This window comes from Mesoplodon bidens (assembly GCF_964165515.1).
Source record: "Mesoplodon bidens genome assembly, chromosome: 2".
Lineage (NCBI taxonomy): Eukaryota > Metazoa > Chordata > Mammalia > Artiodactyla > Ziphiidae > Mesoplodon > Mesoplodon bidens.
Window position 1 is genome coordinate 162,145,749 of NC_138177.1, and position 21,093 is coordinate 162,166,841.

General features: G+C 41.0%; 1 protein-coding gene across 3 annotated transcripts in view; it reads right to left on the reverse strand.

The window, feature by feature from the left end:
* The window catches only part of ZCCHC17 (zinc finger CCHC-type containing 17), a 58,712-nt gene that overhangs the window by 18,770 nt on the left and 18,849 nt on the right, over positions 1–21,093 (reverse strand). For all 3 annotated transcript variants that reach the window (XM_081223715.1, XM_081223714.1, XM_081223716.1), the window contains exons 4-7: positions 11,668–11,768; positions 10,136–10,227; positions 2,630–2,730; positions 681–826 (exon numbers count right to left, since the gene is read on the reverse strand). In XM_081223715.1, coding sequence (XP_081079841.1) covers positions 681–826; positions 2,630–2,730; positions 10,136–10,227; positions 11,668–11,768 — 440 coding nt within the window. The remainder of the gene's footprint in view (positions 1–680; positions 827–2,629; positions 2,731–10,135; positions 10,228–11,667; positions 11,769–21,093) is intronic.

Genomic DNA, 21,093 nt, shown 5'->3' on the forward strand with positions numbered 1-21,093 from the left:
CACTGCGCCACCATGGAAGCCCTAGAAAATGCTTTTGATAAATATAAATGTATATATTTTATTTTATTCTTTTGGCTGCGTTGGGTCTTCGTTGCTGCACGCAGGTTTTCTCCAGTTGCGGCGAGTGGGGGCTACTCTTCGTTGCAGTGCGCGGGCTTCTCATTGCAGTGGTTTCTCTTGTTGTGGAGCACAGGCTCTAGGTGCACGGGCTTCAGTAGTTGCGGCATGCAGGCTCAGTAGTTGTGGCACACGGGCTTAGTTGCTCCGTGGCATGTGGGATCTTCCCAGGCCAGGGCTCGAACCCGTGTCCCCTGCATTGGCAGGTGGATTCTTAACCACTGCGCTACCAGGGAAGCCCCGCTTTTGATAAATATAATGAAAAAAGTAGAATATAAACTATACCTAGTATGACCATGATTGTGTGTTTATATGTAAACACATACATATATGAAAATTATATATACTTTCCTAGAAAATTATATATATATTTATATGTATGTATATATTTACCTAGAAAAAATATTAGAATATACCAAAACTACTATAAGAGTCTCACTGGGTGGAAAGATTACAAGAGATCCTAATGTTCTTTATGTTTTTCGGTATTTCTAAAATTTCTGCAGAAAGTATATTTTTATTTTAAACCTCAATACGATAAATAAAATAAAGACAGCACTCACCTTCTTTCTTTTTCTAGAAGAATTTCTCGTGGGGTCAGGCTTTTCAAACTCTGCTGACTTTGCCTCTTCCTTCTCCTCTTCCTCATCAGGTATCAGAGAGTACTTGGTCCCACCTGGTTGCATGAAACAATCCTTTGCAAAGTGGCCTGCAGAAGAGAAGTAGAAAAGGTAGGGGGAGAAGAGGCAGTCTCTCACCACCTTAGCAGGTGGATCTTCCCTAGAAGTTCCTGAAGGGCTGGCTCGTTCAGGAGGTGCTAATGAGTTCATTCAGAGCAGCTGTTGGCTTCAGAGCAGATTTTCTGTCACCTCAAGATGGCATTGCTCACTTAACCAGAGCCAGACAAGCATCTGGTCCTAGAGCTGTGGGAAACACTGGCACCGCTTTGGAAATGGCATAGGACGTGAGGATACAGGCTTGTGCTGCCCTCCATTAGCAACTGGGCTCAGGAATTTTTAAAGGTCTATTTGGAACTTATTCCTGACAATGAAAGCCTGCTCCAGAGAGCGGAATACTTAGCAGAGGGAGCCGAGTGGCAGGCCAAGCCCTAAAGGAAGACAGCTCTTAGGCAGCAAGCAGGAAGGCAGCACTCAGATTCAAGCTAACACACAGAAAGACAGCAGTCACCTAGGGGCACTCAACATTCACCGACTGTCAGGTCTGGCAAGGGCCTGAGAGATCATCAAATCCAACACTACATTTGCAGAGGACATGAAGGCCCAGAGTAGAGAAGTACCTCAAGGTCACACAGACAGCAGCAGAGCTAAAACTTACCCCAGGTCTCATATCTCCCTGCCCTGTGCTCTTTCTGCTGCACCAAAACCAACCACCTTTGGCCTGCCTGGGCCAAATTCCATCTCTCATTATTCTTCTCTGCCTCATGTAACACCTGGTGGACACAAGTTGAAGGTAAGAGAACCCCACCCTCCCTGAGCCTACACTGCTATTAAGGAGCCCTTTAACAGATGCTACTCAGCTGGTTTTGTCTGAGTTTTTTGTAGACCCTCTCTCAGGGGCACAAAGAATTTGATGAAGTCATCAAAAAGCTATGTGTAAACTACTTTGCAACTCGGAGTCCAGAAGTGGGATGGTGCCTTGGAAGGAGAATACAGCATAGAGTTTTCCAAATATCTATGCTGGAAATGGTCCCACAATACTCATGAGGAAGTATTCTTTCTATTTTATTTTTCCCTTCCTCCCTCTACATTAATGATAAATTGGGGCTTAAACCCCACGACTTCAACCAGGGCACAAATCTGCTACCACTCATTGTAGAAAAATCAAGAGAGCTGGGTAGGTGAAAGGCTAGGGAGAAGGGGTGACAAATTGAGGTCACTCTGAAAACGAGAAGCTGGCAATACCTCTCATTATAGCTCCAACAAGGGAAGTTAGGCTGAAAGAGCTCTTTAATATTTGAGTAGGACTGGAGGAAACTTGAAGAAACAAAGCTAAAAGGAAGTGACTAGCCTGTATTCTTTATTACTAAAAAGGTACTGTATTCAGAACTCTGAAGTTCTAGAGATAAAGGTAATAAGCAAGAAAGAGCTTGACTTGGATCCTTAAGGAATATATTTCCAAGTCACTTAATTTTTGCAGCAGAACAATAATCATCCTTAGAGATAAAAATTTAGAGTGTTAATCATAATCCAACACTCTATTCCTCCTGGCATAGTACATGGGGACCTTGCCCAGGCAGGGCATCACCCGTAGAGAGAGGGGAGTAGTGGTGGTGGTGTAGTATCTGGCAGGGCCAGCATTCAGAAAAGGAAACAGAAAAAGCAACAAGCCATGAACTCTAATGTGAGTCTAGTAGGAACAGCAGATGAGCAGGTGAGGCCAGCATTTGGCTAAAAACCACAGTGAGCTAACTCACACCAGGGGGCCTCCCTCATCCCATAAAGGGTCCATTCACAAGGAGAGAAAAACTGAAATGGTAGAGACTTCGCCTTACCTTTACAGCCACACTTCTTGCAGGTAGTGTTCAGGACAGCCTCGAGGGTGATCTTCTGCCCAGTGTAATCCTGGAAGGACCGCCTCCGCCTCTCTTCTTGCCTGTAATGAAATGATACTGACTGTTGGCCCTTTTAAGAGATGTGGGCAGAGATACTACAAGTTAATACTCTATGTTGTTTTTCTGTTTTGTTTTGTCAGGTAGAAGGGAGAAAGGAAAAGCACTGGGCATAAGGAAACAGGCAGTGAAAGAAATGACATGAAATGACAATTTTTTTCATTCAGGACAAGGCTCTGAATTAATAATTATGAATGAGACTAGATTCCATCTCACTGATGCACAGGGGATGAAGATATAATTACTCACCTTGCTAAGCCCCCTGCAATCCTTACAAGGTCACTCCTGGGTTTAAAAGACCTTCAAAAACTTCTCAGAAAATCAAGTCCAAGCTCCTTGGTATTCCAGGCCTTTCACAGTCTGTCTCTAACTTACTTTCCCAGCCTCGTCTTGTACAATATGCTCAAGGCAAACCAGACTATTTTACTTTCCCCAGATGGTTCACTGCTTTTGCTCAGGCAGCTCCCTCTTTCTGAAATGCTCTGCTTCCCCTCTTTACTCCCACTTCACCACCTAACTACACCCAAACATTTCAGGGCTCAGCTCAGTTACTGCCCCTCCTTCTAACCAGTTATCTTCCCTGAGCCCCTCAGCCAGAATTAATCTCTGTTCACATTCCCATAACACTTTTTAAAAATTCTAAACATTTGACCAAAGTATAAAATACATACAGAAAAGTGTTCACAAGTATACAGCTTCACTGATTTTTACAGTTTGAAATATCCCAGTAACCAGTACTCAGATAAAGATGCAGAATATCACCAGCACCTCCGAAACCCCTCTAGTCACCGTGCTTCCCCCAAGGGTAGCTACTATTCTAGTTTCTAACAGCATAGATTAGTTTTACCTACTTTTGTAAATTATATCAACAGAATCAGAGAATGGGCCCTTCTGTGTCTGGCTACTTTCGCTACTTTGTGAGATCCAACCAACTGTTGTGTGGATCAACTATTCTCATTGCTGCAAAGTACTTTGCTGTTGATGGGTATTTGAGTAATTTCCATTATGAAAGTGTTTCTGTGAACTTTCTAGCACACATCTTTTTTTTTTTTTTTTTTGGCAGTACGCGGGCCTCTCACTGCTGTGGCCTCAGCGGCCATGGCTCACGGGCCCAGCCGCTCTGCGGCATGTGGGATCTTCCCGGACTGGGGCACGAACCCGTGTCCCCTGCATCGGCAGGTGGACTCTCAACCACTGTGCCACCAGGGAAGCCCTAGCACACGTCTTTTGGTGAACATATATATGTATGTGCATTCCTTTGGGAAATGCCTAGTTCCACGTAGGAGGGGAACTGCTGGGTTGTAGGGCATCTGCCTTAGTAGACACTGTCAGACAGTGTGTTTACCAATTACACTCCTACCAGAAGAGCCAAAGTACCCTAGTTGTCATGGCTCTTATTTTTTACCTTTACTATAACACACAGTACCTGCACAGAGTACTCTTAGAAAATGTTTAACTGAAGAGTATCACTCCTGATCATTCTTTCTTTCAAACTCTAACTGTATCCTATACGTATGTCAATCCTAGCACATATCACACCACAGAGTTATGTTTCTTCTCTAGATCGTGGGCCCGTTTAAAAAATATCTTACTTGTGTTTGTTTCCCTGGCACCTCAGCCCAAGGCTTGGCAAGCAACAGCATCAATAAATGCTTGTTGGGGCTTCCCTGGTGGTATAGTGGTTAAGAATCTGCCTGCCAATGCTGGGGACATGGGTTCGATCCCTGGTCTGGGAAGATCCCACATGCTGCAGAGCAGCTAAGCCCGAGCGCCACAACTACTGAGCCTGTGCTCTAGAGCCCATGAGCCACAACTACTGAAGCCCACATGCCTAGATCCCATGCTCTGCAACAAGAGAAGCCATGACAATGAGAAGCCCACACACTGCAATGAAGAGTAGCCCCCGCTCGCCGCAACTAGAGAAAGCCCACGCGCAGCAACGAAGACCCAACGCAGCCAAAAGTAAATAAATAAATAAAATATATTTTTAAAAAATTTTTAAAAGAGGCTTGTTGAAATTTCTTTGTCCTTCATCCAAAATATTTTTCTTTACCTGAACGCCTTTAACTTTGACCTCTGACTTCACCTAAGATTTTCCAACCAGGTCTCTGTAGAGTCCAGCAAAAACAGAGAAATATTCTGCCAAAAGTGCCACATTACCCAGAGAAATGCAGAATAACAATATCGAAGTAAAACAGAGCTACTCACTTCACAAATTTCAGCCAACAGTTTCATGGGATATGTGGGCTCAAGAGAAAAAACAGAGAGGATAAAGATACTCCATATTCTGTCCCATTCATTCTTTAAAGTTCAGCTCAAATATCGTATCTTCTATAAACTCTACCACAAGCAGAGTTAAATACTCACTGTATTTTACTGATTTGTTTACATTTTGCCTCACCCTCTGTACCACAACCAGGACTTGAATAGTAAAGTCTATGTTATGTTCTTCTCTATATCTGAGCAGAGAGCACACCATCCAGCATACTGTTGTCCAAAAGAATGCAAAGATGGACAGTGCTATAAATTTATGTCTGTACTGCTGACTATTTATGTCTGACTTTATGTCTATGGCTAATGAGCACTTCAAATGTGGTTAGTGATTGAGGAATTCGATACCAAATTTTATTTACTTTAAAAAAAAATAAATTTATTTATTTTATTTATTTAGTCTGCCACTGTCATTGTCATTGGCAGGCGGATTCTTTTTTTTTTTTTTTTTGCGTTACACAGGCCTCTCACTGCTGTGGCCTCTCCTGTTGTGGAGCACAGGCTCCAGACGAACAGGCTCAGCGGCCATGGCTCACGGGCCCAGCTGCTCCACGGCATGTGGGATCCTCCCGGACCGGGGCACGAACCCGTATCCCCTGCATCGGCAGGCGGACTCTCAACCACTGCGCCACCAGGGAAGCCCGGCAGGCAGATTCTTAACCACTGCGTCACCAGGGAAGCCCCTAAATTTTATTTACTTTTAATTACTTTACATTTAAATAGCCTATATGACTAGTGGCTTCCCAGTTGGGACAGACCAGAAAAGCATATGGTTTAAGTTCTGAAAATGTCTGTTCAAATCCCTAGCTTTTGCCGTAGAAGAATCTTAGTCAAATGATAGGAGGTCTACTGACTGGTATGGGTCATGTGAGAGGGTCAGTTCAAAGGGTGAAGCTTGAATAACAAAAATCAAGGTGAGGAGAGTGGAGAAGTAAATGTGAGTGAGTTACTTAGCAACAGGCATAAAGTTTTAGTTAAGAAAGATGAGTGAGTTCTGGAGATCTAATGTACAACATTGTATGTATAGTCAACAATACTATTATACACTTAAATATTTCTTAAGAGGGTGGATCTCATGTTAAATGTTCTCACCACAATAAAATAAAATTAAACAAACAAACAAACAGAAAACCCCACCAAGGCAGGATCTTGGGGACATAACTTGAACAGTCATGAAAACTCCATTGTTTTCGGATGTCCTTATTTGTAGAGCTGAGTTTCAAGTGACTATGAGTTGCAGCTTAATCAAACCCTCATTATAATGAATTCCAATACACCGCAGATTCAAACATACTATAAGCCGAATCATACCTCCCACCTAACGCCCAATTCAACAAATGTGTCACTCACCACCTGTCTCCCTTTCTGTCCTTATTGCCATCATGCTAGTTTAGGCTTCATTACATTTCACCTAAACAGTAATAATTCATTTACTGGTCTCCCTGCCTCTAATCCATCCAGCACACATAGTTGGATTAATCTTTCTTTTTTTTAAAGTTTAATAAGTGGCAAGCACCAGTGCTAGTACAATGATATGAGTAAGTACATTAAAATGATAGGACATGGGGCTTCCCTGGTGGCACAGTGGTTGAGAGTCTGCCTGCCAGTGCAGGGGACACGGGTTCATGCCCCGGTCCGGGAGGATCCCACATGCCGCGGAGCGGCTGGGCCCGTGAGCCATGGCCGCTGAGCCTGTGCGTCCAGAGCCTGTGCTCCACAACAGGAGAGGCCACACAGTGAGAGGCCCGCGTACCGCAAAAAAAAAAAAAAAAGATAGGACATGGTATCTAGTTAGATAGTCTACCAGTGGAAAGAGATATATAAATGGATAATTACAGTGTGGCGATACATAAATGCTCTTTCTAAAGACTATACAATGCCGGCTAAACCTAACTGGACACTACATTTAACCCCTTTCCATTTGCAGATTCACTTATTAGATGACCTCGTTAATACTTTGGGGCCTGAGGGGATGAAATATAAGACAGCTAGATTTTAATGAAAAATGAAAGGTAGTTGACAAACTGTGTGTAGCTGGAGACAGCATGAAGATACTGAGCCTAACAGGGTGAGGTCAGAGAATGGGGTACCTGGAGAGAATAATCTGCTCAGGAGTCTCTCCCACTCAAAGACTTTAAAAAACATTCATATTCTTTGACTGCTATTCAAAGCTGTTCACAATCTGACCCCAACGTATCTTTCAAGCCCCACATTCTAGTACCTGACCATACCCTCTTCTTTCCTTAAACAAGACGCCTGAATTGCCATGTGCTTTCCTGCCTCATGCCTTTCCTCCAACTATTTCTTCTGCCTGGAATACTATTCTTTCCCCTGCTGCCTGACAAAATCTTATCCATTCTTCAAGACCTAGCTCAATTGCCACCTCTTCTCTGACCATCAGGGCCTAATATCAACTCTTCCTCTTCAAGCTAATTCCTAGAATCCCTCCTTTAAAACACTCTTTTAACATTTATTACATGTTGCCTTAAAATTAAAGTTATTTGCATAATTATCTCATTACACTAGGCAGTAAGGTCCTTAGGCAGAAACCTTGGTATTGCCATTATACCTCAAAGAGAATATGAGTCCAGTAAATATTTGTTGAATAATGAGTAAATGGATGCACTAACTTAACGACTACTGTACATTAGGCACTATGGGAGATAAGATGTGGCCTCTGCCTCATGGGTTTTCTATATTCTTTCAAAAGAAAGGGTATGATAATCTCAGATATTAGAGGAAAAACAAAGAAACATTTTAAAACAATAACTACAAGTAGCCGCTATATGTTAAGTTTCTACTATAGATTAGACAATTAGGCTCTTTATAAACAAGATTTTATCTAAATCATATCATCATTTCTAAGATGTAGGTGTCATTACCTCCATTTTGAAGAAGCTGAGGTTCAAAGAGGCTAGCTAATCTGCTCAGGGTGGTATACTAGCTTGTGGCAGAACTAGGACTCTTTCTGATTCAAGTCTAACTCTAAAACCTGTCATCATTCCACTATGCCTTGCTTCTTTCCTAGATGCAGTCTAGAAATAGTTTACAACAAAAGTTACTGTTCGGTCACTTAGTCATTACTAGAAGTAGTCCATACATAAAGACACATTCATCATAAAACCAGGGGGTCCTTTCCCTTCCCCTCCCTTGTTGTGAGAAAGAGAAGTAGCTCTTTTATCTTACTTGTTTTATATTTTATCCTTATAAGGGTGGCTTTGGGAAATTTCACTGCTTTTAATGAGTCTGTATAGACAGGATTCTTTGGAGCAGAAGTAATTTACTACAATGCAATCAGTAAATGCCAGACTTAAATAACATTTCTGAGCTCAGAGTTATAAAAGATTTCTAATGTAAATGGAAAGTGTTATATAACCACAGGCAAGTTATCACCAAGCATCAAGCTAAAACTAAGAAAATAAAGTAAAATGGAGATAACACCCACTTTGCAGGTTGTTATGAGAATTAGATGCATTGATGTATACAAACCACCTGGCATAATGCCTGGCACATAGTGTGTATTCAATAAATATAATTTCCCTTCCTTTTAGGTAAATTTCCTTCATATCCAAAATGTTTTTGCTCAGAACTATAAACCTAAGGGTTTCCAAACATTGTGCCGCCAAGATCCCACTCAAACAACATTTATTATTTTCTTATTTTTAAAAAAATAATCAATAACATGATGGCCATTAAGAGCACCCAATTAGCATGAGACAAAGAATGTGATATTTTATCATCAGAAGCAGTGAAATAATGTCACGGTTAACCTGAGGATAAATGTATGATTTTTTAGTTGGCTTTCTGAAATACTTGAAACAGTTCATAAACCCCCAAGACTACTTCAAGGGATATTAGCGACCTAGGAACCCCTGGTTAGAAACCACTGGCATATACAGGTATACCCTCGTTTTATTGAGCTTCACAGATATTGCATTTTCTACAATTTGAAGGTCTGTGGCAACCCTGAGTTGAGCAAGTCTACTGGCACTATTTTCCCAACAGTATTTGCTCACTTTATGTCTCTGTATCAAATTTGGTAATTTTGCAATATTTCACACTTTTTCATTATTATTATTATTATATTTGTTATGGTGATCTCTGATCAGAGATCTTTGATGTTACTGCTGTCATTGTTTGAGCATTTTTTAAGCAATAAAGTATTTTTTAATTAAGGTACATACATTGTTTTTTAGACATTATGCTATTGCACACTTATAGACTACAATATAGTGTAAACATTACTTTTATATGCACTGGGAAACCAAAAAATTCATGTGATTCACTTTATTAAGCTATTTGCTTTATTGTGATGGTCCAGAACCGAATCCACAGTATCTCCAAAGTATGCCTGTATTCAAGAAAGATTTTTTTTTTTTTTTTTTGCGGTACGCGGGCCTCTCACTGCTGTGGCCTCTCCTGTTGCGGAGCACAGGCTCCGGACGCGCAGGCTCAGCAGCCATGGCTCAGGGGCGCAGCCGCTCCGTGGCATGTGGCATCTTCCCGGACCGGGGCACGAACCCACATCCCCTGCATCGGCAGGCGGACTCTTAACCACTGCGCCACCAGGGAAGCCCCAAGAAAGATTTTGAGACATCAAATTCCCTGTATCACCAGACAGTATCCTACAGAGAAAATTTTCCATTCATAAATGAAAGGTCAGAAGAGCCAGTGAAAGTAAGGTGCTGTGTTCAGAACACAGCATCTCAAGATGCAGGAGTCTAAAACCCCATTGGAGTTATTCCTTCTACATGGTCTGTGCCTTTTTTCAGTCCCAGAGCTAGGAGAAAGGCAAATAACAAATATCTCATGATGAATGCTTGTTGGCTAACTGGTTAAAGGGCAGAAGCAGAAAAAAAATAAGGGGAAGGAAATGAAACCACTGACAGTGCACTTCTATGCTAGGAGGTGCATGTTAGCATTTCATCTTAGAACTCCATGCAGTAATGTGTTATCTATAACACTTTATATCTCTAAAAACCAAAGCTCACAAAGGTCACATAACTCATCAATATCATAGTCTACAAATAGTAGAGTTCCCAGATGGGCCTGATTCACTACAGCACTCTGTGGTTTGAGAAGTAGGAGGATCTCAGCCTTTCCAAACATTTTACCTACTCAATGATAACGTTGTTGGGGTCAAGGTCCTTCCCAGTCCCTTGGTTGACAACCTTCATGGAGAGGGATACTTTTATCCTATCATTTTTCATCTGAAAAAAACAAAAGCAAAGTCAGCAAAAGCTCAAAGTACATCATTTAGACTGCTGATCTAAAATTATCTAAGAATTGAAGTTTTTATCATGTAACAAACACTGAGTTCCTCTTATGGCCAAGGTCCTGTGCTAGGAACACTGCGGGTACTAATAAGCATAACAGGCAGATCCTATGGCAAAAGCATTTTAGGAAATGGTTTTCTTATCATTCTTGACCCTCCTGGGGGGAAAGACAAAAACGGTTGCTCAGAAATCTGGAGCCTGTGGAAATAACCAGGCAGAAAATAAAAGCTGTTTCTTTTAGATAGTTCAGCATAATAATCTGTCCAGAGATCCACGAGCACAGAATAGGTTTCAGAACATTCCAGTGGACTAGATCTCCTTTTGGACTTCGTCTAAAAGCTTCTTAAACATGTAAACAATTAAGAGCATCTTTAAATGTGAAGACAGTTGTTAGCCACATTGGTCTTCTTTTGCTTCCTCCAGCATTTGAAGGCCCTCTTCACTTTGGGGTCTTTGTATCAGCTATTCTCTTTGCCTGGAATATTCTTTTCCTAACATTTCACATGACTAGTTCCTTTTCCTTTGGGTCTCAGCTCATATACCACCCCCGCAGAAAGCCCGTTCCTGACCACTTTATCTAAATCTACCTCCACATTGTTTGAACCTATTAGAGCACTTACTATAACTTGTAATTATTTTTAATTATTTTAGCTTGCTTACTTTTTATTTGTCTCCTCCAGTTATAATCTATATAAGTTCCATAACCACTGGAGTCATTTACATCTGATTCTTGTATCCCTCAGACCTAGTACATAATAAGCACTCAAATACTGTTGAATAATACCTCTTTCAGGCCTGTATCCCCTGCCATTCTCTGGTAGAAGAGCAGGTCTCAGTGTATGTGCACATCTCTCCTGTGGTTTGTCCACACCCACAGACCCTCAAGTGAGTTGCTGTTAACAGGATCCTCCAGTGCTTTCTCATTTCCCTCACATTGCATGGTGCCAGGTGAGGAAAAAATGACTATAAACTCTATGCCCCTTTTTGCTTTGGTCCAAATTGAAGTGCATCTGGAAGATTTCTACTAAAAGATAGTCTCATAGATTAAGTTTTCTTCTCTCTTTTTGGTTCCTTACTTTTTTGGTATTTTCTCCATACCCACCATGTGGGTGAACTTCAGGGAAGGAAGTTTATAAACATGTACTTATTGCACCACACTTATTACATACAGTTCACACCATTCCTTCTGAGTTTGCATGACAGACAGCCCAAAGGTTTAAATTCAAGTCAGATTATAGTGGCAGGATTCAAAAATAAGATTATCAGCCACGGTTAACAAGGCATACACACTCATGAAATATCATCATGAAATACTAAGAAAATCCCAGCTTTTCCTAATCCTTTCTAACGAGTTAAAGTTGCACAGAACTTTACCTCTCGTCCAATAAGCTTCACCCACACTTTGTCTCCGACATCTACTATCTCAGAGGGCTTATCCACGCGACAGGATGACATGTGAGTTCGATGGACCAGACCTGAGCACAAGAAGAAGAAATAAAATAAGGCACAGGGCATGTCTGGTATTCATACTCTAAATAACACAGTAAGGAGAAGAGTTGGAGATTCACTGAAAAAGGTTTCGTTAATTTAAAACCGCAAATTAAAACAATTTGAGGACTTCCCTGGTGGCGCAGTGGTTAAGAATCCGCCTGCCACTGCAGGGATCGAACACAGTTTCGATCCCCGGTCTGGGAAGATCCCACATGCCACGGAGCAACTAAGCCCTCGTGTCACAACTACTGAAGCCCACGCGTCTAGAGCCCAGGCTCCACAACAAGAGTAGCCCCTGCTCACTGCAACTAGAGAAAGCCCACGTGCAGCAACGAAGACCCAACATAGCCAAAAATAAATAAATAAATAAATATATTTTAAAAAACAAAAAAACAATTTGAGATCACTTTTTATACCTAATCAACTAACAAATATTCTTTAAAATAGTGTTTAATGTTAGGAGAGATGTAATACAACAACTACATTTATACAATACTGGTAAAAATACAAGTTGGTAAAATTCTTTGAAAAGAAAGGGCATAGAGATGTTTATACCTTTGATGCAAGAATATCACCATTGGAATTTTTCCAGAAGAAAAACTCAGTAGAGGCAAAAATCTATGGCATATAAAAATACTTGCAGTATTATCACCTACCAAGGTTAAAAATAAAAATTACGGGGCTTCCCTGGTGGCGCAGTGGTTTAGAGTCCGCCTGCCGATGCAGGGGACACGGGTTCGTGCCCCTATCCCGGAAGATCCCACATGCCGCGGAGCGGCTGGGCCCGCGACCCATGGCCGCAGAGCCTGTGTGTCCGGAGCCTGTGCTCCGCAACGGGAGAGGCCACAGCAGTGAGAGGCCCGCGTACAGCAAAAAAAAAAAAAAAAAAAAAAAAAAAATTACGAAACAATCTAAACGACGAGTAATTGGAAAACAGCTTGGTAAATTATGATAAATCTTTCAAAAAAGAGTCAACAGGGACTTCCCTGGTGGCGCAGTGGTTAAGAATCCACCTGCCAATGCAGGGGACATGGGTTCGAGCCCTGGTCCAGGAAGCTCCCACATGCCGCAGAGCAACTAAGCCCGTGCGCCACAACTACTGAGCCTGTGCCCAAGAGCCCGTGAACAACAACTACTGAAGCCCGCGCGCCTACAGCCCGTGCTCTGCAACAAGAGAAGCCACCGCAATGAGAAGCCCACGCACTGCAATGAAGAGTAGCTCCTGCTCGCCCCAACTAGAGAAAGCCTGCGTGCAGCAACGAAGACTCAATGCAGCCAAAGAAAAAAAGAAAGGAGTAAGCAGCCATTTAAATTAGTTACAGAAAATAATTATGATAAGTGAAAAAAGTAAATATAAACAAGGTGACATTTTTAATCTATTAAATTAGCAAAATATTTAGAAGATAATATCCAATGTTGATATAAGTATAGTAAAATAAGAAATATTTCTGAGGCTAATATAAATCTTTAGAAACCATTTAGCAATGGCTATCAAGAGTGATAAAAATATTTAATAAAATTAAATCCTTTTCCTTGTCTGTCCAAGGTCCTTTTCTGGGAGAACCACCTTCCCTACATTCTAAAATAATCTGGTCAGTCCTTGTAATTTGGTTGGAGCTGATCTGACCCCCAGCTCTGGGCACATGACACAGGCGTAGTCAATCAAGTTACTTCATTCCCCGGGCCACAATAATTGATTGGTTCAGGGACAGACACAAGATGCTAGCTAAATCAAATCAACTTTCTCAAGCCTTTTGTCAGGATTATAAACTACAAAAAGTTACCAATGCTCATCTTTACCACCAGGCGGCAAGAGTAAGCCAGAGGGAAGCAAAAGAAGAGCCTGCATAAACAAGCGACCAAAGCCCTGAAGGCATAAACTGAGCACCTGATCCAGCCCTGGTGGAAGCTAAATTTACTCCCCAGCTAAATTAGCCGAAACGTTTCTCCTGTATTTTTGTCCCTTGTGACCAAGAGTTCTAATAATTAACTTGACCCATAATCACTTCTGAGACTAAAAAAATAATCTTATACACAGAAAAATCTATATGCACCTAGAAAAGTGATCTATATAAAAATATTCAATGTATTTTTTTTTTTTTTTTTTTTTTTTTTGCTGTACGCGGGCCTCTCACTGCTGTGGCCTCTCCCGTTGCGGAGCACAGGCTCCGGACACACAGGCTCCGCGGCCATGGCTCGCGGGCCCAGCCGCTCCGCGGCATGCGGGATCTTCCGGGATAGGGGCACGAACCCGTGTCCCCTGCATCGGCAGGCGGACTCTCAACCACTGCGCCACCAGGGAAGCCCCAATGTATTTTTAAGAGAAAAAAAATTAGAAACAACCTAATATCTAGCAATAGGGTAATGGTTAAGTCAACTATGGTACAGCTACTTGGCCCATTAAAAACAATGTTCAAAAGATTATGTAAAAATACATCAATAATTCATTCTTTTGCAAATATTTATTGAGTGCCTACTACGTGCCAAGCATTGTAGGCAACTAACATTTTCTCATTTAAATAATAAAAATGCTTAACACAGATTCTAAAAATTAGAAAGAAATAATCTAAACTGCTACGGATCACAGGTTAATGTTTTATTTTCAGATGTTTTAATAATAGAGAAAACTATATTGAGGGAAATGAATATAATAAATAATTATTTTGAATGAAAATAAACAGGAATCTAAAGAAAAAACTTGACAAGTCAAAGATTTATGTCCAAAAAACCTGCCCTACCTGAAGTTTCCTGAGAGAATTACTAACCTTTATTCTCAGTCTCTCTCTCACACACATGCATACGCAAAGTTGTCAGCACATGCCTGTAACTCAAAATATCTACCCTCTGTGTTTGGAGCTCCTGTGGGAAGCCACTGCTTTCTCTGATCATGGTTATTGGGTCTCTTAGAACTACTTCAGCTGATTCTGGAGGTTGATAGCCTATCGTTCAATACCCCAGGAACCAAAATATTCTACGTACATTATATAACCCATGTTTAAAATTTTAGACCATCACATAATCTCTAAATTGGATAAAATTCATGGAGCTGGGCTTTTCTCTTTTTCATGATCATGTAATGAGCAGAGTAACCTAAATGGAAAATCCGGAGAGGAAATTCAGATGCGCTAAAGGAATGGGAAATGTTTCATTTTGACATTTTTCCGCTACAACTGTCCTCTAATTCTAAAATTCACTTCTTTCCTAAACTGCTAGTGGAAGTTGGGGAAGAAATTACTGTTGAACCTAATACAGTTGAGATAACTTTTTTTTTTTTCTCAAACAGGTCTATTTATTGGAGTACCACAAAGAAAGAATGAGTTAACCATTTGTCCTTCTCCCATGTGACCCCAAAGCAGGATATTTTCTGGCCCAGTCATCTCTCTTAGTTAAATATGGCACTTTTGTAAAGCATTAATAATGAAAAACTACAAACAACCTAAAATGATTATGTGGTACATCTGAATGATAGAATAATGCTTTTAAATGTTTACAGAAAGTATTTTAGGGCTTCCCTGGTGGCGCAGTGGTTGAGAGTCCGCCTGCCGATGCAGGGGACATGGGTTCGTGCCCCGGTCCGGGAGGGTCCCGCATGCTGCGGAGCGGCTGGGCCCGGGAGCCATGGCCGCTGAGCCTGCTCATCCGGAGCCTGTGTTCCGCAACGGGAGAGGCCACAGCAGTGAGAGGCCCGCGTACCGCAAAAACAAAAACAAAAAAAACAACAAAAAAAAAGTATTTTAAAAGACAAAGAAATGTTTTTCATTAAGTGTAAAAGCTGCAAAATGTATACATAGAATATAATCTTAATCTCAATGTTAATTTTTATGCACATATGTGACTATAAAGAAATTCACTGGGCTTCCCTGGTGGCGCAGTGGTTGAGAATCTACCTGCCGATGCAGGGGACATGGGTTAGGGCCCTGGTCTGGGAAGATCCCACATGCCACGGAGCAACTAGGCCCGTGAGCCACAACTACTGAGCCTGCACGTCTGGAGCCTGTGCTCCACAAGAGAGGCCACGACAGTGAGAGGCCCACGCACCGCGATGAAGAGTGGGCCCAGCTCACCACAACTAGAGAAAAGCCCTCGCACAGAAACGAAGACCAAACACAGCCATAAATAAATAAATAAATAAAAATTAAAAAAAAAAAAAGAAATACACTGAAATGTTAACAGTGCCTATCTCTGTGTGGTAGTAATATCACACAACGATCATTTGCTTTGGTAGTTTTTCCCCTTATTTTTCTATAAGCATGCAATAGTTTTAACCATAAAAATTTTAACCATAAAAACATATATATATATGCGAAATGTAAAAATGATATGTACACTATGATTGAAATTATGTAAAATTATGTCTCATATACACACAGATGAAAAGGGAACATAAAAATTGTTATGCTGGGGTGTAGGATTTTTATAGTTGAAACATTAATGGCTTATCTCCTTAGTTTATTGGGTGAATTAAACAAGAGAAATGGTCTAGCCCACAGTCTTGAATGCAAATGTCAGGTAGGCGGTTGGATATGTAAGTCTGTAGCTCAGAGAAGGGGTGTAAACTGAAGATACAAATGTAGGAGTCTTCAGCATGCAGATGCTTACATGCCAAAATACATTAATCAGACTGTCAATTTAGTGATTGGTTCGGTGACAGACACAATTCACCAATTTATTAATTTACAACAGAGGATATACTTTTCTTATACTCGGAAGGTTCTAAGTCCTTATCTAGGTAAACTACTCACTGACCCCAGTATCAAATACCTAAAAATTAGATTAGTGATCAAAAATTGCTTCAACACGGAATCAGAACAAAAGGGAGACAAACGTTTTGAGAGATGTTTCCAGTCCATGAAGGTTTAACGGACCCCCTCATAAAAGAATCCATCTCTAGTTCCTACCATCAGATTCATTTTTTCCTTATTAAGGCAAAATAAACACTGCCAACTTCAGGCTCTCAGGCTTTCTTTTACTATGTTCCAGAGATTGATATCTGCTCATATAATCTCTCCCTAGTAGAATGATACAATCAATTAGACTTCAGCCTACTAAACTGCAATTTCATTCCAATCCCTTTTACCCTAGAATTAAACCCATATTATCTTGTTGAAGTCTTGAATGCTCCCAACTCCTCAGTCACAGATTTATAGGCAATTACCTGGTATATTTCTGTCTATGGCTAATCCTATACTCTGTGTAGGATTCATTAGTTTCATTCTCAGAAGACAGCCTGAATTCTTGGGAGGTACTTCATTGTTACCCACATACACCACCAACAGTTGGATTAAATGCATATGGTAGAAGGCACCAAATAAAACATGAGGCTCGGGCTTCCCTGGTGGCGCAGTGGTTGAGAATCTGCCTGCGGATGCAGGGGACACGGGTTCAAGCCCTGGTCTGGGAAGATCCCACATGCCACGGAGCAACTGGGCCCGTGAGCCACAACTACTGAGCCTGCGCGTCCGGAGCCTGTGCTCTGCAACAAGAGAGGCCGCGACAGTGAGAGGCCCGCGCATCGTGATGAAGAGTGGCCCCCACTTGCCACAACTAGAGAAAGCCCTCACACGGAAACAAAGACCCAACACAGCCAAAAATAAATAAATAAATTTATAAAAAAATAAAAACAAACAAACAAACAAACAAACAAAAAAAAAACCATGAGGCTCCCTCCTTGGTACTGGGTATCTCACTAGATACAGAACATCCACGCATTCATTTAAACCTTACATCGACCCTGTGACATAGGTTCACATGAGGAAATAGTCTAGAAGTTAAGTAAATTGTCCAAGGTCACAAAGCTGATAAAGAAAGAACTGCAATTCAAATATGAGTCTGTCAGGTCTTCTACAACACAGTAGATATTTCTCCATTTTCTTCTATATTATCGATCTGTTATCTTTTCAATTAAAAAGAGAAAGATCTCATCTACAACAGTAGAAACACATCTTATTCTGTTCTAGCAAATGCTCCACAACAGAAACCAACAAAAATGCTTTGCTCATCATGTCACATGGAAGGGGGGAGTGTGTGTCTGGATCTCTGAGATTAAGTCATAAATGCCCAAAGGGCATATCAAATCCATCATCATTCAGTAAACCTAACATAACACTTAAACAGAATGAGTCCCATCTGAGTGTATGCTGGTAAAAGAAAGAAAAAAAAAAAATTCTGACAACTTGGAAAGAGTTAGCATCTAAATCGCCATATGAGAAAAACAGACTTAGCCTAGTATAGTTCCCTTAAAAATATTCTCCCAACTGTGTTAGGTTCACCGTTAATGTCACAAATTCCATTGACAATAAAGGAAAGAGGTTAAAACTTACAAACTATTAGGGGACAGCTGCAGCCCAAAAATGTCCAAATAAAAGGTCTCCTTTTTCTTGGGGGCATCTGACTTCCCTCTCTAGACTTGTCAAGTACGTTACCTCCAATCAGCAAGTATATGACAAGAAGGGAAGCACGTAAATTCAAGTGCTTGCATATCCTTCACCTTGTGGAGATTACGGATTCATTCAAACATTTACTAAATATCCACTATATTATAAGCAAAAATGGATCCGAGGATGAGTAAGACAGGATCCTGCTGGTCAAAAAACTAAAGTATACACATCATCCCATTTCACAGATAAGGAAACTAAGGTTCAAGGACTAAGCAACCTGCTGTAGTCAAGAAGCTAGTAAATGGGGGAGCTGGGACTAGGATTCATGTATTCATTTAATCAAATTCAATGAACACCCACTATATCTCAGGCAATGTAGTAGGCCCTGGCTCATCCCAACAGCCTAACTATTCCACAGTTCAGTGGATGAACGGCAACTTCACTTATTTTATTACACTACATTGTAATTTGTTTACACCTCTAGACTGTGAACAATCTGAGAGCAGCAGGGACTATGTTTTCTGATCTCTGTGTTCCCACATAACATACTGACCAGAAAATAGAACTCAATACTTATTTGTTAAACCTGAATTCTTTGCTAAAAATATTTGTGCTGCTACTACAAGCAAGGCATTTTAAAATTGTTTAACACTGAACAATCTCTACTCTCACAATTTCATAGTTTAGTGCTGGTGGGCAGAGGATAGTAGAGAAAAAAAGAACGTCATAAACATATAGGGCTGCATTGTCCACTATGATAGTCACGAGCTACAGATGTTTTACACTGAAGTTTAAATTAATCAAAATAAACAAAATTTAAAAGTTGGTGGGCTAGTGTATTAGACAGCACAGATGTGGTATAATTCAAAAATATATTCAGTCTTTGTCCCTGGTCCCTGTGCAGAACTCTAAAACCCTTGGAATCTCCCCAGTGACAGGGGTGTCTTTGTAATTCATAGTAAGCCCCTTTTGATCATACTAGAGTTTATGCTAATGAGGTGACTTAGTTGTGGGGCCCCTTGATAGTTTCTGGATGGAGCTGTCACCAGAAAGACCAAGTGATTAAAGGATTGGAACTTTCAGCTCCACTGACCTCCGGGGGGAGGGGCTGGAGATGGAGCTCTATAAAAACTCCTGAACAATGAGAGTCAGAGAGCTTCTGGGTTGGTGAACACCTCAGCTTGCTGGAGGGTGGTATGCCAGAGGACATGGAAGCTCTGTGTACCCCTCCTCCCGTATCTTAACCTATACATCTCTTCCGTTAGGCTGTTCCTGTTTGTATCCTTTATAATAAACCAGCAAACAAAAAGAAAGTGTTTTCCTGAGTTCTGTGAGCCATTTTAGCAAATTATCAAATTTGTGGAGGGGGTCAATGGAACTCCTGATTCATAGTGGGTCAGCTAGAAATAAGGGTGGCTCAGGACTTGCGACTAGCATCTCAAGTGGGGGCCTTCTTGTGGGAATGAGCCCCGTTAACTTATGGGACCTGACACTAACTCCCGGGAGTGTCAAAATTGAATTGAATTGTTAGACACCCCGTTGGTATGCGGAGAACTGGAGAACTGGTGGGTGTTAGAAAACACAGCAGAACAAATATAGAACATTTCCATCACTGTAGAAAGTTCTATTGGACAACACCATGAGAGAGGAAGGAAAATCTAGTTTAGACCTCAATACTAGGAAGGGGCCTTTAACTCAGTAGTGATTAAAAAATTCTGAAAATAGAAATCTGAGAAAAATGACTCAAATTAGAGTCTACCTTCCTGAATGAGAGATGTTAAAATCTAGAGACCAGTTATTTCATAACTCAGTCCTTTCAGGGTGGGACTTAATAATCTTCCTCCATTCAAGGGTGGAGAAGCTAAAATACACTGTAACTGCTCCAGTTACCCGATGAACCTACAGAAGTGCCCTGGATTAGAACTCACAGAGTTTCCACCTAATTATTTGGCTCCCTGAGCTCCCCTTCCAAGGCTTGTCTTAGCACAGCTGTCAGACTGACAGATTGACTTGTAAACTGGCAGTCACAATCAGAGGCATCACCTGATGCCAGGCTATGGACACAAGTGAGTTGAAGACTAACTGCTGGAAGATGGCAGGCCTTTAATTGCCACACAGTCCCCAGAGTGTCACATAAATATTCAAGTAAGGATGGGACTTTCAGGTACTGACAGCTATGGCAAGTACACTGACAAGAAAAGCTGTCCTCGGATCAAAAGAGGCGCATACCCTATAGGGATGAGGATGAATTACACCTCATTACATCCCAGTGAACGTAAAACGAGAAACTTTATTACAGATTGCTTATTGTGAGCTTGGAAACTACTGGTGAGCCATTTCTGATTCGCCAAGATGCAATTTGCAGCAGAGTACATAGTCTCCAAGGCTAGAGGTATGGCTTTATTAGCAAAATCAGCTGTTGGACTTCTGTAAAAGAGAAATTTTGTTTTAAAGAATTGCAAATAGTGAAAGTCCCTTTTCCATGTACATCTCTCCCTTAGCAAACCAAACTCCCCAGAGGTGACCACTGTTAATAATTTGTTGCCTATTCGTCCAGACTTTCTTCTAAATATATGCAATAATGTTTACAATACTAGGCATATGTAAACATGCTTTAAAAGGGGGAAGGGTCATGCTATACAAATTCTTGTGCAACATGCTTTTTCATTTTGTTAGCTTAGACACCTTTCCATTTCAGTAAATTGAGACTTACCCTGTTTTACTGATGCACTTTTCCCCCCTCACTTTAACATCTCTGAAATTGGAATGCTTCTTATAACCAATGGTGTCTTACAACTGCTATCAGTCAGGTATCAGTGTGGTGGAATTGTATAAAAACTTTCCATTGACCCTTATGGTAAAAGGAAGACAGTACCAGCACCAAAGTATCTTAGAAATACAGTTATCATTCTTTTTATCATCTGCATAGTTC